This window comes from Sminthopsis crassicaudata, chromosome 2, assembly GCF_048593235.1.
Source record: "Sminthopsis crassicaudata isolate SCR6 chromosome 2, ASM4859323v1, whole genome shotgun sequence".
NCBI classification, from domain to species: Eukaryota; Metazoa; Chordata; class Mammalia; order Dasyuromorphia; family Dasyuridae; genus Sminthopsis; species Sminthopsis crassicaudata.
Genome location: NC_133618.1, coordinates 258,066,084 through 258,091,003, shown reverse-complemented (window position 1 = coordinate 258,091,003; position 24,920 = coordinate 258,066,084). Strand labels below are relative to the sequence as shown.

General features: G+C 36.2%; 1 protein-coding gene across 3 annotated transcripts in view; it reads right to left on the bottom strand.

Annotated features, from left to right (window-relative positions):
• Positions 1 to 24,920, bottom strand: part of NOXA1 (NADPH oxidase activator 1) — a 56,790-nt gene that overhangs the window by 30,811 nt on the left and 1,059 nt on the right. For 2 of the 3 annotated variants that reach the window (XM_074289070.1, XM_074289072.1), the window contains exons 1-3: positions 22,363 to 22,686; positions 9,337 to 9,419; positions 6,891 to 6,999 (exon numbers count right to left, since the gene is read on the bottom strand). In XM_074289070.1, coding sequence (XP_074145171.1) covers positions 6,891 to 6,999; positions 9,337 to 9,419; positions 22,363 to 22,536 — 366 coding nt within the window. In that variant the 5' untranslated portion in view covers positions 22,537 to 22,686. Of the gene's footprint in view, positions 1 to 6,890; positions 7,000 to 9,336; positions 9,420 to 22,362; positions 22,687 to 22,943; positions 23,159 to 24,920 lie in introns of those variants that run through there. The other variant, XM_074289071.1, reaches the window with a different exon arrangement.

Here is a 24,920-nt window from a genome sequence, read left to right as displayed (position 1 = left end):
TGTAAATTAAGTGACTTGCCCAGAGACACAACTTAAATAAAAACAAAAGATATCAATCAAACTTCTAAAAAGTGCTGAGTTTATTAGGCAGACCAATATTAATAAGGAATAAATGGATAAATGAATCGATTGTTACTTCTTTTCTCCACAGCTCCTGGCACAGGGATGGGCATATAGGAGGCATCAGAAATGCTTACTGAATTGGACTGAATGTTGTCCTTTGTGTTCTATATGCAAAGAAAACAGTCAGGCTGCAAAGGGAGAGAGCAAGAACTAGCACTCAGCTGTGGGACTGTTGGTGAGAACAGAGTAGAGATTGAAGTCAAACCCTCCAGCCTGTTTAGCTAATTTTAAGAACTTTTAACATGAGGTATCCAGGGCCTACAGCAATAATGATTCTGAGCTCTGTTTATACATGTACTTTGAGCTATTTTTGCTTGTAATAAGAGGAACCTGTACATTTGGGACCAGAGGTAAGCAATTAAAAGACCGTCCTCCTACAGATCTAATTATCCAGCCCAGGTTGCATGTCATAGGAGAAACAACTAGGATTACTATTAATATTATTTTTATAAACATACATATTTTCAATACCAAGATATTCTTCTCAGTAGGATTTGTAACTATTCATATAGTATTCCATTTAAGATCCAGAAATGCTTTGTATCAGCTCTGATGACTGGTACTTCACATTCCCTATCCTTACCTATCTCCATTTTTCCTTGTACTCCCCACCCCTTTCACAGCCTCCACCTTCTTTCCCCTTCCTCCAACTTGAAGAATGCAAAATTAATTCTCTTCGTTTCAAAGAGAACAATTTGATAAAACAGATCTGAATGGGTGTTGACTATATCACGTCAATTTTAGGACTTTAACCCTTTGAAAGGTCAAGAACTGGCCATTTCCCTATTCCCTGCACATTACCCAATAATTTTTGTGAACCATAGAATGGAATGCTGGTTAATGTTTCAGCAAGAAAGAATCATTAGCAAATCATGAATCAGTGTTTTGTTTACCCTCCTATCCTATTATTATTAGCCTTCAGATAATTCCAGAACATGTGAAATCTAAGAAGCCTGAAATTCAAAAACACATGTGCACAAATGCTTTGGTAACATCCTTTTATTTATTAAGCACCTGTGCTTAGTCTGGAGCTCATCTGAGGTTAATACAAGGATAAGAAATTTCTTGCTTCATTAAGGTTTATAGTCTAATAATGATAAGATACCAATAATAGGGTGTTGTGACACAAGGTTACATAGTAAGTATATCAAAGACTATAAGTACTATATAAGGTCTGGGGAGGAGCAGGGAGATTATTGAGGGAGTGGTCAGAGAAGACTTCAAGGAAGAGAAAGCATTTAAATTAAACTTTAAGGGAGAAGAAGGAATTCAATTGAAAAACAAATAAAGACAAAGGATATGTGAGGCAAAGGGAACAGCTTAAGCAAAGGAAGAGACAGACATTCCAGGTTTGAGCAAGCAGGGATTGTCCCAGGCTTGGCAAATTTAAAGAGTACAAACTGGCCCCATAGGCACTGTGGGTGGGATAGGGCTAATCTAAGCTAGGAAGAGTGATGTGGGGATGAGCAGCACAGCCAACATGCTGTACTTTGGCCCTGAAAAATTGCAAAATCAGCTCTTCTTCCACAGGAGCACTAGTTAGAATGCTCTGGGTATCTCCCAACCAAGCCAAGTTTAGTAGAGTGGCTAGGGGCTAGGAATAGGAATGAAGGGTAGCTCTAAGTCTTTAAGCTTCTCTGCTGAGGTTTAGCCAGGAAGGGGGCATGGAGTCATTCTCTTTCTAATATGGGTCCCATTCAGAATGATGTGAGGCTTAGACTTGGCACAAGTTAGGAAGACTCAAGGGCATTGGCCAACTGATACCTGACTGAAGCTGGGTGGGGTGAACAACTCTACTTGTTGGGTATGTTATAATAAGAATTCTTTTCATAAACAGATTGGACTATATGACCACTTTAGTCCTTCACTGTCAAATTCTGAGATTTTATGGGCAAGATTTTTATGGGCACTCCCACCTTGGAGCATCTAGAGCAGAGGTTTGCATAGACATTGCAGGGCTATGATATGGTTCCTGTCTACCACTCCCTCCACACAAGGTAGGGAAATAAGGCCATTTGGGCACACATCTGCTTGGCCCATGTTGGACGGTTACACTAACTCCTACTTTTCCATGTCTTCACACTTTGGTGAGTCCTCAATCTTTGTCATCACCTATTTGAGGCTGGCGCTTATTTACTGTGAGCACAGAAAAGAAAAAAATGGGTGTATGTGCCTTCATAAAATGCCTTTGTTTATACAAGAAGAGTGGTTAATGAAGGGAAGCAGTTGGTCAGAGAAGAATACTGGGTTTTCCTGCCTCCCCATCAACTGCCACCCTGATCACACCTAGTAGCTAGTTAACAAAAATAATGATTTAAAATTTAAAATAAAAATTTCCTTTCACAGCCAAACTCAGAAGTTTTATAAATTCCTCATCTCTCTTTTCTCTCCTCCCACTCATTTAACTCTTTGCAATCTGCTTGCAACATTCCCACTCAAAAGACACTGATCTCTCCAAGTTGTCAAAGGAAATCTTGACTATTAAATTCCATGGCCTTTTCTTAGTCCTCCTTCCTTTTTGCCTTCTCTGCAGCTAGACCTGCCTTTTTCTGTCTCTTTTGCTGGATCATCATCTCCCACCCCCACTAGTTTGGGATGTTTGGAGGCATTCTTCTCTTTTCTTCTACATCCTCTCCCCTCACCCTGATCTTACCAGTTCCCATTTGTTGACAACTCTCAGTTCTAGTCACTCCTCCTGAGCTCCAGAACCACATCATCAACTAAGTCTCTCCAATTAGACATTGTGTAGGCATCTTCAGTTCATTATGTCCAAAATTAACTTGTTCTTCTCCACCTGCCCAACTTTCCTATTCTGTTGAGAATATATCAATCACCCTTCTGAGCATACAGGCTTGCAACGATGGCATCATCCTCTATTTGTTCTCATTCCTCAACTGCCATATGTCAAGTTTTGTTGCTTCTAATTTTACAGCATTTCACATCTGTTCCTTTTTGTCCTCTTATGTAGTCACCATTCTCATTCAGGTCTTCATAAATTCTCATTCTTAACTTTTGCAATAGCCTCCTAATTTTACTGATCTCTCTCTCTCTTCTCTGTATTGTACTGTATTTTGTTTATTTTGTTAAACAGTACCCAATCACACTTTTTAATGCTTCAATCTGTATTCATACACAATCAGTCTTTCTCTGGATACAGAGAGTATTTTTCATCATAAGACCTTCAGAATAATCTTGGATCATTGTATTGCTGAGAATAGCAAAGTCATTTACAGCTTGATTTTTTTTCTTAAAATCTTTCACATGGCTGCCAAAATTATTTTCCCAAAATGCTAATATGATCATGTCAGTCCCTAACTAAAGAGCTTTGAATAACTCCCTATTGTCTCCTCAATTTGGCCTTTAAAGTCTTCCAAAATCTGATTCCAGACTATCTTTCCAGGTTTATTTCACATAACTTCCCTTTGTGCATTCCATTTAAACTGCTCTACTTACTGATGAACATTTGCAGGAGGTTGATCCCATGCTTAGATCATATGCCCTCTTCACTTCCACTTGTTAGAATCAATAGCTTCCTTCCAGGATCACTTAGTTCATATTGTTCTTAGTTTTAATTGCACTAAGTGCCTAGTATTCTCTCATGAAATATATACTTATTTGTTTACATATTATGTTCCACTATCCCCTCAATCTCCAGTAGAATATAAGGGAGAAAGGGATAGCAGGGAATTAAACTTTTTGTCTTTGTATTTCTAGTACTTATTATATAACTCTTGACTATAGCATTTGCTATAGTCAAGACATTAATAAGACATTTGGTTGAGGCCAAAGACAAGTTTCCATTAGATATTAAAATACCAAAGTAGCACTTTTTTTGTGTGGTTACAAAGAATTGGAAACAAAGTAGTTCCCTTTTGACTAGGTAACTGCTAAGTAAATTGTGGTACACGAATTTGATAGTCTACTATTTCTCAATTGTATACTTTGTAAACCCATAGACCATACTGTTCATGAAATTGTCTTGGCACGGATAATGAAGTAGTTTACCACTTTTTTTTTCCAAAAGATTAAGACAAACAAGTTAAGTGGCTTGCCCAGAATCATATAGCCAGGTAAGTGACTTGGGAGTGGATTTGAAAAGCCACAACAATGAACAATTAAACTAGATACTAAGTAATTAAAAAGACAAGTTTGGTCTAAAAAAGAAATGAGGAAAGGTCCCCTTCTTTGTAGAGATTGGAGACTATGGGTATGGAACATTATATATACTGTCAAACTCAATTTGAATGTTGGTTAGTCTTGTTAAATTTGCTTTTGAAATCTTTTAAAAATTATTTGCAACAAGGAATGGCTTGCTGGAAAGACTTACATGAATTAATGCTAATTGAAGCAAGTAGTACCAAGAAAACATTGTACACAATAAGATTATGTGATGATCAACTGTGATGGATTTGACTCTTTTCAAGAATGAGGTGATTCAAGGTAATTTCAATAGACTTGTGATGGAGTCATTTGCATCCAGAGAGAGAATTATGGAGACTGGATGTGGATTAAAGCATAGTATTTTTACCTTAATGGTTGTTGTTATTGTTTGCTTGGGTTTTTTATTTTTTCCTCAATTTTTTTAAACCTTTTGATCAGAGTTTTCTTGTGTAGCATGATGAACATGGAAATATATTAGAATTGTATGAGTTTAACCTATATCAGATAGCTTGCTGCCTATGGGAGGGGGATGGAAGGATGGAGGAAGAAAAATGTGGAACACAAGGTTTTGCAAAGGTGAGTGTTGAAAACTATCTTTAAATGTATTTGGAAAAATAAAATAAAAATACAAAAAAAAAGGGAGGAAAAAAAAAAAACCAAACCCAAAGACAAAGACAAAAATAAGAAATGGCTTGCTGGAAGGAGACAGGAAAAGAAACAATTTTAAACTTGACTTATTTCTCTCTGTCATCACCATTCATACATTCTTCAATGTTTATAATCTTTTGATATTATCTTTTATTCTTTCTTCTCTTTTGCCTCTCATATCCTATCAGTTCTATTAATTCTACCTTTGTAAAATCTCTCTTACTCTTTGCTCCTACTGCCACCATACTGATACTGCTAATTTTCTACTGCCTCAATTATTGTAATAGGGTCCTTATAAGGTCTCCCTACCTCCATTCTCTACCTACTCTAATGCAGCCTTCAAATCATTTCCAAAATAATTATTGTTGTATATAAATTTGGTCATATCCTTTGACTCCTCAGAAATCCCTCAGTGTGATCAAATGTGAATGATGTTGTCATTCTTAGCAAATCAATGATTCAAGATAATTCCAAATGATGAATGATAATGATGAAAAATGCTAATCATTTCTGATCAAGGTACACTTGTAAAAAACTTTATTTTTCTGGGGGCTTTTTGGTTGGTGTTTTCTTTAATAAGATGACTAATATAGATATATATTTTGCATGACTGCACCTGTAAAATCTATATCAAATTGTTTGCCTTCTCAAAGTGAGAGAAGAAGGAAGAAGAAAGAATTTGGCACTCAAAATTTAAAAGACAAATCTTTTAAAAAAATTATATTTAATTGGAAAAAAATTTTTTAAAGAAAAAAAAGAAATTTCTTTCTATTGTCCCTAAAATTTCTCTGTAAGGCACTCAAGAACCTCCATAACTTTTCCAGTTGTTAATTCCCTTTAATCATTTTATGCCTCAGCAAAACTGGATTGTACTCTGTTCTCAGAATGCCTACTACATTCTTATATTTCTGAAGAGTCATAAATAAGAATTCTTGTACCTGGAATAAGAGTTAACAAAGGTCCCCTCAGAGGATAGAAGTAGTAGAAATAGAGACTCTAGGACACTAGAAGAGGGTTTGAGTCTTAAGAAAGGGATTATTTCTATAGAACATAGTTCCGATCTAATCCAACAAGTACTTTTAAAAGCTATATTGATATTATTGTTTTTATATCACTTAATAAACATTCAGTGCCTACTCTGTGTTAGGTACTATGCTAAGTGCTAAGGCAAAAAATGCTTTCTTCTCTCAGCTTCATACTCTAATGAGTGAGGCAACATACAACCATCCATGCACAAAGATGCGCTTCAGATAAATTGGAGATAATCTCAGAGGGAAGACACTGAAATTAAGGGGAACTGGGAAAACTTTTTGAAGAAGTTGGAATTTTAGCTGAGGCTTGAAGGATGCCAAAAAACTAAAAGACAGATGAGGAGGGAGAGAGTTCCAGACATTGGAAACAGCAAGTGAATATGCTTGGATCTGGGCAGTAGTGTGTGTGTTTAAGGGAGAGCAAACAGGCCAGTTTTAGTAGACCAGAGTATGTGAAAGAGAATAAGGTACAAAGTAGTCAAGTGGTACAATGAATAGACTTGGACTTGGAATCAGGAAGATCTGAGGTTAAATCCTTTTTCATATACTTTTTCCATTATGATAACCTAAACAAGTCACTTAATTTGTCTTGGCCACAAAGTGGGGATAATAATAGCCCCTTTCTCACTGGGTTATTATGAGGATAAGATAACAGTGCAAAATGTTTTGCAACTCTTAAAGCAATATATAGATGCAAATATGATGAGGAAGAGGAGGATTCCCCTTGCTCCTCCCAAATCTTCTCCTTATAACAGGGGTATTTCAAATCATTTGGGGGATGTTCATAAGCAATATGTCCACAGCTCTGGATTATAATTCTCAGAACGATGTGGAGAAACAGATCCAGCTCTTGAATAATTTAGTGCTTTTCAATAATGGTATGTCATAAGTGGTACAGCAACATTCCTTCTTTTTTCTAATACTTACCTCCCAAGTCTGTAACTTGTACCGAAGACCCAGTTGCTTATAGTCAATGAAGGTATTGTTTCTCAGGTTGGCCAAGGCCATGGCATAATCAGAAAGAGCTTCTGGGAACCTGTGACCAAGAAGAGAATCAATTACAACCCAAGATTACTATAAATGTAAAGGAGATTCTGTGATGGGCCCTCAGTGACTCAGTTGCTAAATGAAGGACTTTGAAGCAGAGAGTCAAATTTTTGGACTTAATCTTTAGAACAACAGGAAGCCTCAACAGGACCCCCAAGAACAAAGGTGGTAGTGGAAAAAAGAAAACTTTAGCATCAAGAACAGCAGGAGGTTGAATACAGAACAAGATACGATAGTTTGGATGAAACATGACTATGGCCATACAATTCTATATAGAGACAAACATGGGAGAGATTATGATGACTAAGTGGGTAAAATACCAAGTATAGTCAGAACTATGTTGAATTTCATTTTGTTGCAATAAAAGACTATTCTAGATTTATTCTGAAATGGGACCCTTGAGAGTTTGGCTAACAACCATTTGTTAATAGGGCAAAAAGTACTTTCCAGCGGGTTGACAGGGTGCCCTTTACATTTACTTACTTGCATACCTACCTCTCCCATGCCACAGGTGTCCCAATTGAGGAATTTAAGGGACACCTGCATTCTAGGTCTAGAGATCTCTGTGGGATTTGTTTTTTCTCATCTTCCCAATATCCCTTTATAACAGACCATGCTTCTCTGTTTGATATTACTTTATTCAAAAGATCCCTGATTTCATCAATTTGGGAATCTTGTCCACTGACACAGTTTTGAACACCTTCCTGCCTTAGTAGATGGTTTCATGAGTTGAAATAACTAAAACAATTCATCCTTTGGTGACCAACTTTCTGGGGATGAGCCTCTCCCCACTTAGACTAATCCTCAAACAATAAAAGCATAGTTCATTGCTGGTCCCATGTTACAAACCACCTCAGTTTGGTGTGACCTGTCAGGGTTTATGTTTTCTGGGCATAGCCTTAAAGATTCTGAGTCACCTTTAGATCACATAATGATTAGGGTAGTAATGGAAAGTACTCTGTTTTTTTAAATATGATCCTGGTTTGGAAAAGCAGTTCTAGTTAGGAGGAAAGTAGGGAGATAGGAATTATATACAGAAGCATCCAAGTTTAGGGACAAAGTAGAAAGGTTAGCAAATGCTTGTTTTAAAAGGCAACTGTTAGAATGATAACATTAAAAATGCTGTTAAAGATAGCTAACAATAACAAAGTTAGGAAAGGTTGAGCTTCTTTGCCTTTACTTTTACAAAAAAAAGGGGGGGGGGAGGGGGACAACTGATGAATTTATCTGGAAATGGGAGGGATGGGAAGTATCTTTAACATAAATATCCAACTTCAGTTTATTGACAAATTCTGTCACTGCTTCCTTTACATTATCTCCCATATCAGTCCTCTATTCAGAATGCCATAACTCTAATCATTTCTCATACAGATTATCATTCTCAGTTTACAGTTTGATTATTCTAAAACAGTCTTTTCTGTTCACACTGATTATGCCACCTTCCTTCTTGGAGTCCTACCATAGGTTCTTATTGTTCTAAAAGTTAAGGCCATGATCCTCTTCCTGTGCTTCACTGCCCCCAAGGTCCCATGGATGATCTCATCTCTTTGGTTTCCTAGTTCCTACTCCACCTTCCTCAGACTGAAAACCCCTTTGATTTGATTTTCCTGAATCTTCCTCTGAATCTTTAGATATATCTTCTCCTACTCCCACCATCTACCTAGAAGCATTTAGAAATTCCACCTCTTTCAAAAGATTTCCAGCAATGATTAGAACACTAGTGGCTACCCAAATGATTTATCTATCTGACATGGAAATCTTGTTTCCTTGCTGCATCCTTGGCCATAGCCATAATGTATTTTAATATAAGTTCTTTACTGAATCATTCAAAGTAGGAATTATTTTTATTTTCTCTTTATGTACCCAGTTCCTGAAACAGTGCTTGGTGCACCTTAGGAGCTTAATAAATATTTATTTGAATTGAACTAAATGTTAATATTTCCTTTATTTATGGTTTATCTTATGTGTATATATATAATATATATATATTATCTTATGTATATATATATATATATATATATATATATCTTTATATATACCATAATCATTTCCAGAACTTCCAGACTTTTATTTTGAAAGCCTTCTCTTGGAATAAGGAGAAACAATAAAAGACTGATATTGTTTTAGAGTCTTTTTACACATTGGTCTCACCAATATGTCTGATAAAGTCTGAAAGGACAGAGAGAGACCACAGCTATCACTATGACTAGCAAAGTGGCATGTAAGGTAGGTCAACTTTGAAAAGTAAGAAAAAAGGAGAAGTAAGAACAAGGTATGTTGAGAACAATAGACTGAAAGAAAATATACAAGGAGACTTTGTACTCACCTTTCTAGATGAAAGTGAACCTCTCCTCTAAGGAAGAATCCAACAGCCAGGCAAGAGTCCTTTGTCACTGTTTGATCTAATGCCTAAGGATCAAAGACAAGGCATCAAAATGCTAAACTGCACAAAACAGCTGCCCTATTTTGGTGTACTGATAAATATAATATAATATATTTGTGAAATAATACAACCGATTTTCATAAAATATACACAGAAGCCAGTCTCCTAGAGGTCATATCAAAAATATTCTATAAGGTCATTTCAGAATTGTGCACAATTCTGTGAGTATTACTTTCAAAAATGCATATCAACTATTATGCCTATTCATCCTGTACAAGTTGTATCTAATTCTTTGATAGTGGGTCTACCCAGAATATATATAGTGTTATAACTAAATATTTACTACTTGTTTTAAATGGCAAATTCTGGAAAGTAGTAAAATTATACAATTGATCACTTTTTCAGACTTAAATATTCTTTTTTTTTAAATTTAAATATATGGCTTTTTATTTACCAGATATATGCATGAGTAATTTTACAGCATTGATAATTGCCAAATCTTTTGTTCCAATTTTTCCCCTCCTTCCCCCACCCCCTCCCTCAGATGGCAGGTTGACCAATACATGTTAAATATGTTAAAGTATAAATTAAATACAATATATGTACAAAAAGAATCGGACTTTGAAAGAGTGTACAATTAGCCTGTGAAGGAAATAAAAAATGCAGGTGGACAAAATTAGAGGGATTGGGAATTCTATGTAGTGGTTCATAGTCATCTCCCAGAGTTGTTTCTCTGGGTGTAGCTGGTTCAGTTCATTACTGCTCTATTGGAACTGATTTGGTTCATCTCATTGTTGAAAATGGCCACATCCATTAGAATTGATCATTCTATAGTATTGTAGTTGAAGTATATAATGATCTCCTTATCTTGCTCATTTCACTCAGCATCAGTTCATGTAAATCTCTCCAGGTCTTTCTGAAATCATCCTGTTGGTCATTTCTTACAGAACAATAATATTCCATAATATTCATATACCACAATTTATTCAGCCATTCTCCAACTGATGGGCATCCACTCAGTTTCCAATTTCTGGATACTACAAAGAGGGCTGCCACAAATATTCTTGCACATACAGGTCCCTTTCCCTTCTTTAAAATCTCATTGGCATATAAGCCCAGTAGAAGCACTGCTAGATCAAAGGGTATGCACATTTTGGTAACTTTTTAAGCATAATTCTAAATTGTTCTCCAGGATGGCTGGATGTATTCACATTTCCACCAACAATGTATCAGTGTCCCAGTTTTCCTATATCCCCTCCAACATTGCACATTATCTTTCCCTGTCATTCTAGCCAATCTGACAGGTGTGTAGTGGTATCTCAGAGTTCAGACTTAAATATTCTTTTGAATGTGCCTTTAATGAAGACAGCAGCCACCAGTTAAATAAACAAACCAGCTAGTTGAAAAAAAATGTCAATAAAGATCTGATTCAATTAATTTGATAATTATGACTATGGTCATTATATAAAGGAGACAGAATGATATTATGAAAAGTACACGAACTTGGATTCAGGAGACATTAGTTTAAAAACCCGATTATGACCTTGAGCAAATCACTTTCCTTCTCTGAGATTCCCTTTCTCCATTTACAAAATGAGAATTCCACTAAAAATGACCTTTAAAGTATCTTTTAGCTCTAAAATTCTATAAAAATGACTATGCTGTAAATACTGAGGAAATGCTGAAAATACTGGGAAAATTTGGAGAAAAGAAGAGATAAGGTTTCTTGGGCAAGAGTTTTGAGCCATCTTAAATGATGGACAAAGATCAGCGGAGAAGATGAGGAAAGGTTTAGACAGAACAACAAGTTCAAAAATAGAGGCAGAAATTTATGTCTGAGGGATAACAAGTAGATGAATCTGATAGAAGTAGATGGACTATATTGAGAAACAAGAGATAAGACTGGAAAGAAGGGGTATAGTGAAAAGTGAAATGCTAGACTGAAAATTGAAATTCTATATCTGTAAGCAACAGGATTATGAGATCAAACAATATTCAAAGAATATCATCCTAAGCAATAGGGTATATTAGGGTACCTAGGGTAGATTAGCTAGAGAAGAGATTGGAAGCAAGAAGATCAATGAGCATGAGACAATAAGGGCTTGGCTGAAACTTTCTACGAGGTCTCTGGTTGGAGTTTTAGTTTGTATTATTCTCTCATCTCGGAATGATATTCCTATCTCGGATTAGGCATATGCCTAATGTTTTAGTTTTAGTTTTAGTGTGTCTATTATAATATGGGCACTGTTCCTAGGTTTCCCAGTAAATGTTTAATAATTGGCTTTCTAAAAAAGTACATATGGCATACTTTTCATTTTAATCTACATTCAACTTAAATTTTTCTCAATCATTTTTAAAAATCTAGACAATCAACAAAATAATAAATCAAGCCCTGATTTTTAGTATTTTTCCATTTCTGCTCATCCTGAAAACTGAGCTATTTTCAGCAAATTCTTGGAAGTTTCCTAAATTATTAATATTCCATTATTAGTCACTTGTACTTAAAAATGACTCAGCATATAATTTATGCCCATCAGGCATTTTCTTTCACGTCTACTTAATCACTTAGACTGAACTTCTTTTACTTTGTAATGTTCTCAGCACAATGCCTAGCACACAATAAATGTTTAATGAATATTTATTGAATATTGGATTACTTGCCAGCCAGGGGAGAGGAGGAAGGGAGAAAATTTTGCATGAATTTTGAAAATAAAAAGCTAATGTTAAATAAATATTAACTTTCTAATTATAATCTTAGAAAGTTGTTTGGATACATGTCAGAGACAAGATATGAACCTCCATCTTCTTGCCTCTGAGGCAGTCTCTTTATCTAGTCTATTACAATGACTTTCAGTCTATCCCTCCAGATGCATTCATTTCCTCCCAGGTCTCAAATATTTTATCTCCAAAGTCTCTTATATTCAGATCCTTATCACCTCTCACCTGAACTACTGAAAGAAGTCACTGATCTCCCTAATTCCAGTTTCACCCCTCAATCCCCATATAGCCCTAATAATCTTCCTAGGCTAAAAGACTGACCAAAAAGCCCACTACAATCTGCTTCAGCCTACTTTCCTAGCCATATTTTATTCTCCTCCTTCTTATAAAGTCTATATTCTAGCCAAACTGACCTCCTAGTCTTTTTTCTTTTTTTTTTCAATCTCAATATTCCATCTTCTATTCCTAATTGTTTATGCTCTCTTTGTCCTCAGGTTTTTGTTTTGTTTTGTTTTGTCTTGGGTACAGTACTTATGTAACTTGTTGGAAGAGAATCTGAACTATTTTCTCATTCCAAATTGGAAGCTAGACACTAGAAGCAAGATTTCTCCTTTCTCAAGCTGTCCCCAATTCCACCCTTCACATAAGCACAGAATAATCAGTCTTCTGCAGTGAAGAGCCTTATGCATATGGACTTAAGTCCCATGTCACATTTATATTTATATATGTTGTATCCTCATATAAGAGTCTTGATGGCAGGTACTGCTTTGCTTTTGCCCTTATATCTCCAATACCTTATGCACAGATTCTTCTCCTCCAGGCCAACCCCTCTATATGTATCCTTTATCCTTTTCCTTATTTTTTCTAGCAGATTGCTACCTCAATTATTTCCCCCTTTCTTTATTCTTATTTCTTTATTCTTCTGCACCTACTGATTCTTCTCTGCAGCTTTCAAACATACTCGAGTATTTCCCATCTTTAAAATACTTCCTGGAGTAAAGCCAAATTGGTGGAGAAAAAGCAGGGACTGTCTTCTTTTCTTCCAAATTTCCCCTCTGAACAACTTTAAATAACATTTCAAAATAGATTTTGGAGCAATAGAATCCATAAAAGAATGATAATAATTTTCCAGCCCAAGACAACTTAGAAAGTGGGCAAGAGGAGCTCAATCCAGTGCAGCTGCTCCAGAGATCCATTGTTTGGGTCAGAATTGACTCAGATTAAATGTAAATAGCATTCATCTTTGCTTTGGCTAGGAACTCTGAGAGTCTTTCCTTCCCAGAATTATTATTTATATTTCTTTGGATGAGGTGAAAGAGGAGATTCTTTGTCTCAATTGCTACCTTGCCTTAAAAACTGAATAGGTTCCCCCTCAATCAAACTGAGACCTTTTGAAGACTTTTGCTCCCATTTCATCCAGGGCCTTGATCTATACCATGTCACTGGATCCAGATAATACGTGACCATGCACAGCCCTCCCTCACTGAAATCTAATTCAAGTGTAAGTCATGGCATCACCTCCCTGATGTTATAGTCCTCTTTGAAAATGAAGGACAAACAACAACAAAATCTAGAACTGTGCCTAGTATGTATTTAATAAGTGTCGGCCTGAGGAAGTCTATTTTTGATTTGATGGGTCAGGGAAAACTTTGTGAAGCAGTTATCTGAACTTGGCCTTGAAGGAATTGAAGAGTGTCATAGACTCCTAGCTTTAGAACAGGAAGAGATCTTAGGCACCCAGTCCTTTAATTGTACAGATGAGGAAATTGAAGTCCAGGTTTGTTGAATTATTGCCCAAAATCAGGTAGGGTGGAAGAGAGTTTTTTTCAGTTTTTTTTTTTTTTTTTTTTTTTAATGAGACAGGAAAGTGCAGGAGAAGTAAGTTTTAAAACAGTAAGCATGGATAGAACATACCATATATGAACAGAAGTAGCTGAAATTAAGCTAACAACACAGTTCACAATTCAGCTGTCATTAGCTTTAATAGACAGGTAATAAATACATAAACATGAACCAATTTTACACCAAATTTCTTTGACAAAGATCTCATTTCTCAGATATGTAGAGAACTTAGTCAAGTTTATAGAAATAGAGGGCAGCTAGGTGGCACAGTGGATAGAGCATGCCCTTTGACCAAAAAATATTACTACTAGATCTGTATCACAAAGAGATTAAAAAAAAAAAAAAAAAAGAAAAAGAAAAACAAAAAAAAAACCTATATGTACAAAAAATTTTACAGTAACTGTTTTAGTAATGTTAAAGAATTAGAAATTGAGAGCATACCCAGCAAGTGAAGAATGGCTGAACAAGTTGTTGTATATGATTTTGGTGGAATTTTATTATACTAGAAGAAAAGACAAACAGGATACTTTCAGAAAAACCTGGACTTACATGAATTGATGCAAAGTGAAATGAGCAGAACACTGTATACAATAAAAGAAATATTATATGATGATCATCTGTGAATGACTTAGCTATTCTCAGCAAATGGCCTAAGATAGTTCTGAAGAACATGATGAAAAATGTTTTCCATCTTCAGATAGAGTCTAAATGCAGATTAAAACATACTATTTCTTTTGTCTGTGCTTTCTTTCACAACATGACTAACATGGAAATATGTAGTGTCTGACTGCACACATGTTATCCAAATCAAATTACTAGTTTTCTTAAGAAGGGGTGAAAATTTGAAACTCAAGTTTTTTAAAAAATGATTGTTAAAATTTGTTTTACATTAATTGGGGAAAAATAAGTATTACTTAAGAAGTTATTTACTAGTTCCATTACTCCCTTAAGCCCTATATCTCTCTTCCTTTGCTCAACCAAACTCCCAGAAAAAGCTGTTTTATCCTTGTTTCTTCTACTTCCTTTCTTCACAACCCTTTGGTTACTGTTGAGTTTGAAGCCAGATTGCAATCACCAAAGGTGCCACTGGTCTCTTCATTGTCAAATCTGATGGTTTTTTTCTAGTCCTTACCCTCCTCTACCAATCTGATGTATTTGTCATTGCTAATAACCTCTCCTAGATATTTTCTATTCTCTGGGCTTTTGTGACAATATCCTCCCTTGGTTCTCCTCCTACATGACTAACTTTTTTCTCAGCCTCCTTTGTTAGTGATCAACTAGATCACTTCCCCTAAGTATGGGTTTTTCTCCCACGATTCTGTCCTAAACCATAACAGCTTGAATAAGTTTAATTATCTTCTTTCTGCAGAAAAATGGGGCAGCTAGGTAGTGCAGTAGATAAAAGCACTGGATTTAGGATCAAGGAAAACTCATGTTCTTGAATTCAAATCTGACCTCAGATATTTATCAGCAGCATGACCCTGGGCATAATCCTGTTTACCTTAGTTTTCTCATTTTTTTTTTTTTCCCTGAGGCTGGGGTTAAGTGACTTGCCCAGGGTCACACAGCTAGGAAGTGTTAAGTGTCTGAGACTAGATTTGAACTCAGGTCCTCCTGAATTCAAGGCTGGTGCTCTATCCACTGCGCCACCTAGCTGCCCCAGTTTTGTCATTGGTAAAAATGAATTGTAGAAGGAAATGACAAGCTACTCAAGTATCTTTGCTAAGAAAACCCTTCATGGGGTTATGAAGAGTCAGATGTCACTGAAATAACTGAATAACAATAAAATGCTGATGAGTTCTTCTGAGCTTTAATCCTGTACAATCCCACTTGTCTTTTGGACATTTCAAATTGGATTTCTCAGAGACATCTCAAACTTAACATGCTCAAAACAGAATTCATTGTTTTTCCCTTCAAACCCATTCCTCTTTAAAACTTCCAGATTTTTAGGGAAGGTACTACCATTCTTCCAGTTTCACAGATTCATAACCTTGGTGTAATAATTGACTCCTCATTCCCTTTCACTTCACATATGCAATTAATTGCCAGATTTTTTATTTTTACTTCAATAGTATTTTTCTCATACATCTACCACCTTAATTCAAGCCTTCATCCTCTTTCACCCAAATTCTTGCAATGGCCTTTTAATTGGGTCCACATCCCAACTCTCTCACTAACTCAGTCTCTCCTCCACAAAACTGCCAAAGTGATTATTTTCAAGCACAGTTCTGACTTTGACACTACTACTCAATCAACCCCATTGGCTCTTTATTGTCTTAAAAATAAAACATAAAATCTGCTGTTTAGCTTATACAAACTCTTTATTATATTTAATATGTATTGGTCAACCTGCCATCTTGGGAGGGGGGGAAGGAGGGAAAAAATTAGAACAAAAGGTTTGGCAATTGTCAATGTTGTAAAATTACCCATGCATGTATCTGGTAAATAAAAACTATTAATTAAAAAAAAAAACTCTTTATTACCTAGCTCCAATCTATTTCCCCAGGCTCATTGAATTTTGCTTCAACTCCTTCAATCTCAATCTCAACAAACTGTCCTTCTCTCAGTTGCTCAACCAGGACACTTAATTCCCTTTTTCCATGGTTTAATTGCATTGGCTGCCCTCTACAAAGACTGTACTTTCCCCTCACATCTGCCTAATATAATTTTTCTTCCTTGAAGATGGAGCTCAAAATATCACCTTTTGTGTAAAGCCTTTCCAGATCATCTCAATTACTTCTGCCCCCCTGTCAAGCTTCCTTGTATTTACCTGCTTTGCATTTATTCTGTTTGTACCTACATATGGCCAGTTATTCTCTTCCTTTAAGCTATAATGTCCTTCTAGCAGGCATTTTAAACTTTATTGTATTTGTATTCCTTGTTCCTAGAAAACAGTAGGCCTTTAATATTAACTGATATATTGATGTTATTTACATGTGAACTCTCCCATGAAAATGTAAGTTTCTTGAGGAGAGGAATTTTTAAAAAGTATTTCTTTGTGAGTTTTGTCTTTTTTTTTTTTTTTTTAAGTAAAAAAAGGTTTGAGCTACAATTCGTATTCAAACACAAACAGTTCTTTCTCTGAATATGGATGATATTTTTCATTATAATGAAGCAAGTTGTGGTCCCTTTTTTTTTTTTTAATTTTTTTTATTATATATATATATATTTTATAATATTATCCCTTGTATTCATTTTTCCAAATTACCCCCCCTTCCTCTATTCCCTCCCCCCGACGACAGGCAATACCATACATTTTACATGTGTTACAATATAGTCTAAGTACAATACATGTGTGTGAATATCATTTTCTTGTTGCACAATAAACATTAGAATCCGAAGGTACATGCAACCTGGGCAGACAGATATTAGTGCTAACAATTTACATTCCCCTCCCAGTGTTTCTTCTCTGGGTGTATCTACCTCTGTCCATCATTGATCAACTGGAAGTGAGTTGGATCTTCTTTATGTTGAAGATTTCCACTTCCATCAGAATACATCCTCATACAGTATCGTTGTTGAAGTATACAGTGATCTTCTGGTTCTGCTCATTTCACTCAGCATCAGTTGATTTAAGTCTCTCCAACCCTCTCTGTATTCCTCCTGCTGGTCATTTCTTACTGAGCAATAATATTCCATAACTTTCATATACCACAATTTACCCAACCATTCTCCAACTGATGGACATCCATTCAACTTCCAGTTTCTAGCTACAACAAAAAGAGCTGCCACAAACATTTTGGCACATATATGTCTCTTTCTGCTCTTTAGTATTTCTTTGGGATATAATCCCAGTAGTAGCGCTGCTGGGTCAAAGGGTATGCACAGTTTGATAACTTTTTGGGCATAATTCCAGATTGCTCTCCAGAATGGCTGGATTCTTTCACAACTCCACCAGCAATGTATTAGTGTCCCAATTTCCCCACATCCCCTCCAACATTTGTCATTATTTGTTCCTGTCATCTTAGCCAATCTGACAGGTGTGTAGTGGTATCTCAGAGTGGTCTTAATTTGCATTTCTCTGATCAGTAGTGATTTGGAACACTCTTTCATGTGAGTGGATATAGTTTCAATTTCTTCCTCTGAGAATTGTCTGTTCATATCCTTTGACCATTTATCAATTGGAGAATGGTTTGGTTTCTTATAAATTAGGGTCAGTTCTCTATATATTTTGGAAATGAGACCTTTGTCAGAACCTTTGTTTTTAAAAATATTTTCCCAATTTGTTACTTCCCTTCTAATCTTGTTTGCATTAGTATTATTTGTACAGAAACTTTTTAGTTTGATGTAATCAAAATCTTCTATTTTGTGATCAATAATGATCTCTAGTTCTCCTCTGGTCATAAATTCCTTCCTCCTCCACAAGTCTGAGAGGTAGATTATCCTCTGTTCCTCTAATCTATTTATTATCTCCCTCTTTATGCCTAAATCATGGACCCATTTTGATCTTATCTTGGTATATGGTGTTAAGTGTGGATCCATATCTAATTTCTGCCATACTAATTTCCAGTTTTCCCAACAGTTTTTTCCGAATAATGAATTTTTATCCCTAATGTTGGAATCTTTGGGTTTGTCAAAGATTAGATTGCTATAGATGTACCCTTTTTTGTCCTTTGTATCTAATCTGTTCCACTGATCTACCGGTCTATTTCTTAGCCAATACCAAATGGTTTTGGTGACTGCTGCTATATAATATAGCTTTAGATCAGGTACACTTAGACCACCTTCCTCTGAGTTTTTTTTCATTAGTTCCCTTGCAATTCTTGACCTTTTATTCTTCCATATGAATTTTGTTGTTATTTTTTCTAGGTCATTAAAATAGTTTCTTGGGAGTCTGATTGGTATAGCACTAAATAAATAGATTAGTTTGGGGAGTATTGTCATCTTTATTATATTCGCTTGGCCTATCCAAGAGCACTGAATGTCTTTCCAATTATTTAAATCTGATTTTATTTTTGTGGCAAGTGTTTTGTAATTTTTCTCATATAATTCCTGACTTTTCTTTGGTAGATGGATTCCCAAATATTTTATACTATCAACATTTGTTTGGAATGGAATTTCTCTTTGTATCTCTTGCTGTTGCATTTTGTTAGTGATATATAAAAATGCCGAGGATTTATGTGGATTTATTTTGTATCCTGCCACTTTGCTGAAATTTTGAATTATTTCTAGTAGCTTTTTAGCAGAGTCTTTGGGGTTCTCTAAGTATACCATCATGTCATCTGCAAAAAGTGATAGTTTAATTTCCTCATTTCCTACTCTAATTCCTTGAATCTCTTTCTCGGCTCTTATTGCCGAGGCTAGCGTTTCTAGTACTATATTGAATAGTAATGGTGATAGTGGGCAACCTTGTTTCACTCCTGATCTTACTGGGAAAGGTTGCAGTTTATTTCTATTGCATATTATGCTTACTGACGGTCTTAAATATATACTCCTGATTATTCTAAGGAATAATCCATTTATTCCTATACTCTCAAGAGTTTTTAGTAGGAATGGATGTTGGATTTTGTCAAATGCTTTTTCTGCATCTATTGAGATGATCATATGGTTCTTATTAATTTGATTATTAATATGGTCAATTATATTAATAGTTTTCCTAATATTAAACCAGCCCTGCATTCCTGGAATAAATCCTACTTGATCATAGTGTATTATCTTGGAGATGATTTTCTGAAGTCTTTTTGCTAATATCTTATTTAAGATTTTAGCATCAATATTCATTAAGGAGATTGGTCTATAATTTTCTTTCTCAGTTTTCGATCTACCAGGTTTAGGTATCAGTACCATGTCTGTGTCATAAAAGGAATTTGGTAGGACTCCTTCATCCCCTATTTTTTCAAATAATTTATATAACATTGGGGCTAATTGTTCTTTAAATGTTTGGTAGAATTCACATGTGAATCCATCTGGCCCTGGGGATTTTTTCCTGGGGAGTTGATTAATAGCTTGTTCTATTTCTTTTTCTGAAATGGGACTATTTAAGCAATTTATCTCCTCCTCTGTTAATCTAGGGAGCCTATATTTTTGGAGGAAGTCATCCATTTCACTTAAGTTATCAAATTTATTGGCATAAAGTTGGGCAAAGTAACTCCTTATTATTTCTCTAATTTCCTCTTCATTGGTGGAAAGATCCCCCTTTTCATTTGTAAGACTATCAATTTGATTTTCCTCTTTCTTTTTTTTGATCAAATTTACCAAAGGTTTATCTATTTTATTGGCTTTTTCATAAAACCAACTCTTGGTTTTATTTATTAATTCAATAGTTTTTTTACTTTCAATTTTATTGATTTCTCCTTTTAATTTTTGTATTTCGAGTTTAATTTTTGGTTGGGGGTGTGGTCCCTTTAAAAAACAGTATTTCCTATTGATCTGTGATTCCTTTTAGATTCCCAGCCCCTCCTGGCTGAGGCATATCCTCCCCAGACAAGTTGTCTTTCCTGGTTGCCAAGACCTTTGATTCACAAATCCTGGTCAAAAAGCATCTTTTTGAATTCCAATAGGAGATCAGGCTTATCCCAGCCCCCTCTGGATCCGAGCCAACTTAGGCTCTCCCAGTCCCCACTAGTTCTGATCTGCTTGGTCTTCCCAACCCCCACCAAGACACTCAATAAACAGCTTCCATCAACTAAGGTCTTTGCAGATGGACCTCAGTAGCTCACTCAGCTGCCAGGACTTTCTGTCCACTGAGAACTGCATTCTCAGTGCAAAACTCCATTTTCCATAGATGTGCCACTATATTAGTCAGTTTCTTGGTAAACTGATTTCTATCTAACAATAAACTTTCATTTTGCAACTAATATTTGGGAATGAGTAAATTCTTTCACTCCTAAAACCTTTGGCTGATTTAAAAGAGATTCTTAATAACTCTCTTATAGTCACTAACCTCTAGACCACCAGGAATCTAGACCACTCTAAAACCTCATCAATAACTCTTTCAGAGTTGTCTTGAGTCATTGTATTGCTGAGAAGAGCAGTCATTCACAGCTGATTACCTTACTATATTGCTGTTACTTTGTACACAGTATATTTTAGTTTGCATGAGCTCATGAAAGTCTTTCCAGGTCTTTATGAGAGTATCCAGCTTGATATTTCTTGTAGCACAACAGTATTTCATCATACTCACATATGACAATTTGTTCAGACACTGCCCAATTGACGGATATCTCCTCAATTTCTAATTCTTTGCCCTGAGAAAAAGAGCTGTTATACATATTTTTGTACATATGGGTCCTTTTCCTTTAATTTTTAAAAAAGATTATTTCATCTGAAAATTGTTCATATCTTTTGATCGTTTATCAATTATGAATGACTTATTTTTTATAAATTCGACTCAGTTCCCTATGTTTGATAAATGAGACCTTTATCAGAAAACCTTGTTAAGCATTCCTTTGTTTCTCAAGAGCTCAGCACAGTGTCTGATACTTAGTAGTAAATCTTTAGTGAGTTCTTTTGAATAATTTTGGTTGGCTGATTTATAAATGATTATTTAATTGGGTAAGGGGTTATTATTCCCATCACTCAGATACAAGTGAGGTTCAGGGAAGCTGAATTGCTGGAGGTCACATGTGATGAGATAGAAACTAGAATCCTAGAGTCACAATTATTTTCACAATCCTTCGCCACAGAAGAACATGACTCAGTATTAGGGCAGTGAGCCAAGGAGATGGAGATGAGATGTACTAAAAATCAGTGACTAAAATGTCTTCTGCCCATAACATGACAAAGGGGCCAGAATGCACTTAGAAATTTTTATGACTGGGCTATGTTCTAGGCATTGTATTTGTTCTTTTTTTTCAGCCAGTCATTAGTTTTTGAGATTGACCTCATTTATATGTCTCATAAGGAAGCAAAAAGCTCAGGTGCTAGCAAATTCCACCTTAATAAATATTTGGTCTAATTCCATTTTAGTATTTTTTTTGGTAAGAACTTCATTTTAAAAAAAATTAATATTTCCCCCATTAAAGAACAATTTCAACATTCTTTTAAAATATTAAGTCCCAAATTCCCCTTCTTTTTTTCCCTCCCCCTTTCACTGAAAAGGCAAGGAATTTGATATAGGTCATACATGTGTAGTCATGAAAAACACATTTCCACCTAAGTATTGCCTGTTAAGTATTGACTCTTTTTATCTCAAGTTGTGTCCTTAGTGGTTGGGAAGCTGGGAAGTCAATTCTGGATTGGGAAATATACTTGTATCTCTTGTGAGGATGTGCCTAAGGTAAATAGTCTTTTTCTCTCATCTAGGTTCTTTTTTTTCCTTTCAATTCACATCCTCATGATCCTGTTTTTCCTGAAAGTTATAGGATGCTCAGGAGGTTGAGGTGTTGACTAATCCTTATTGATCCCAGACTCTGTGTATCTGAGCTACAGGCCTCACTAATACCCCTCCCCATTCCTTTGCCCACTCACCAGCAGGGCTGCCTCTGGATTCCCTGTCAGCAGGTGCACACAGCCCATGTTGAAGCATATCTTGGAAAAAGGCTCTTCAATTCCGGAGAATAGTTCCAGGGCTAAACCCCAGTCTTCCCTATCCAAAGCTTGGACAGCTTCATGCCAGCTTTTCACCAAATCTTTGTATGACATTAAGGATGATCCTAGAGTGGAGCTGGCCTAGTAACTCTGAAGGAAATAAAGAGCTCTTTGAAAAGGAACAGAGTGAGCACCCTATAGTTTAGAGGTAGTAAGAGTGAAGTTGACACTCCCCAGAAGGCAGCTTTACCAGTGCGAGAATCTGGGCCAAGCAGGAAGTAAAGCCCCTTTTTATTTACCTAAGTAAGAGGTGGAGGCAGCTGTGGGTGTGTGTGTGTGTGGAGAGGGGAGTAAAAGGTGGCTGTCTGAAAGGATCTTTCAATTGCTGAGTTCTGGGAACACCAGCCTTTTAGATCTAGAGAAAAGGTCCTGTTTCCAATAGCTATCATGGGAGTGGGGTATGAATAAGGATAAAATGTTTCATTTTTATACAAGTATTCATATTCTGCATTGACTCTCACCTGTGGTATCTCTCTGCCGCAGTGCTGAGTGATGGAGCACCTGCTATCAAGCTGCTTTCTGTGTATTGTGGGGGGTGAGGACAAGAGGGTCTCAACCTCATTTGTAAAAAACAGAGGAGGATAGCAAGAACCTTCTGGTTCTTTTTTTTTTTTTTTCAGGAAGACTCCACAGCCACTGCCCCTGTGGTCTCCTACATTTAAGTCTTTGCCTTGATCTGAAAGTATTTTAAGAATGTGGTTTAGATTTGAAAATAATAATTAGATTGAAGTTGTTTAATTAAAATGGAAAAAAAGATTTCATTTGGTTACTTTATAGTTATGGGATGGGACATGAGGAATTATGCGTAGGAATATGGGGCAGGTGGGATGAAAAGAGAGAAGGGACATATGTGGGAGAATATCTCTTAGGGGAGTGGGGAAAACGTGTGTGTGGGGACAGAAGGGCACCTAAAAAAACAGAATGGAAATGTATTCCATGAAGAACTCAAGAAAGTGAGGAGCTCAAAGGCGTCTGGAAACTAAAAGAATATAATATGGGAGATATTCTCTGAGATAAGGAGGGGTAAAAAGGAGAGTTCTGAAAGTAATTTGATGTAGGAAGATAAATCATGACTCTATATCTGTGTGGATTCAAGGGTCTTGATCCTCTAATAGGCTTCTAAGGATTGGTGATTCTATTCTCAGATTCTATTTCATAAGAGGCTCCAGTCAAGCTCTCTTTATTTCTGGCTCTATTCACTCTGAATTCTCCACTTTCTCAACAGCAACCATCTCACACTGGAGATATCTCTGCTCTGATGACAACTTTCCTGATTGCTGAGTCCCTAGCCATGTTATTTCACTCCCAGTAATTCAGGATTTCTCCATTTCTTCATAGTCCATTCACTAGCCATCTTGGCTGGGTACGTTTTCCTTCCCCTTTCCTTCCTTTTTCAACTATATGGTCTTTCTCCATTAGAATATAAATTCTTTGGGGCAGCTAGGTGGGGTGGTGCAGTGGATAGAGCACTGACCACGAACCTGAATTCAAAAATGACCTGGGAAAGACACAACCCCAATTGTCTCAGCAGAAAAATAAAAGAGATATTAGCGGAGGGCCTAGCACAAAACAAATCCTTAATGCTCTAGTTGGTTAGGCCAGTGGGTGTAGCACTGGATCTAGTCATGAAGCCCTGTGTCAAATACAACTTCAGATGCTTACTAGCTGTGTCACCCTAACTCTGTGTGTGTCTGTGTGCTTGCATGTGCTAATCTGATGGCTCTTGGTTGGTGAAGTTCAATTAGGGATTTAGAAGGAGAAATCTAATCAGGAATTGGGGTATAGGAGGACTTCTAAGGAAAAAAATTGGGTATATATTAAGGACCACACCTAGGTGAAGGGGCAGGTCAATTCCAGAACTTCCACAGCTGTGAACCATAACACTTGAAGGAGCTGCAAATCAGCCTTTGCTGATGTAGATGTTCCTTGTGGATTGGAATGAAATAAATTGGAAGCAAGAGGGAAGAGAAGAAAGGTCAAAGACCTTTGTCTCCTTGTATCATCCTCTCACATGAAGAGATTCATTCTACAGGTCTGAGTTGGATCTCTAGCAGCCATTGACAGGTGGCTTCTGTATCACAACAATTATATATGTCTATATAAGGAGGTAGAGCTCTAGGTCTTTTTTTGGGGGGATATTTTGGGGAAACTCAGTATCTGGAACAATAATGATATATGTGTGTATATGTGCATGCATACATATATATGTATATGCATGTATATATGTATATGGGGAGGTAGAATTCCAGGTCCTTTTTGGTTGGGATATTTGAGGGATGGAATAATGACATATGTATATGTAAATATATAAATATATGGAGGTAGAGCTCTAGGACCTTTTTGGAGGGTTGGGATATTTTGGGGAGACTCAGTGGTTGGAAAAACATTATATATGTATATGCGTGTGCACACACACATATATACAAGCATTGTATCTG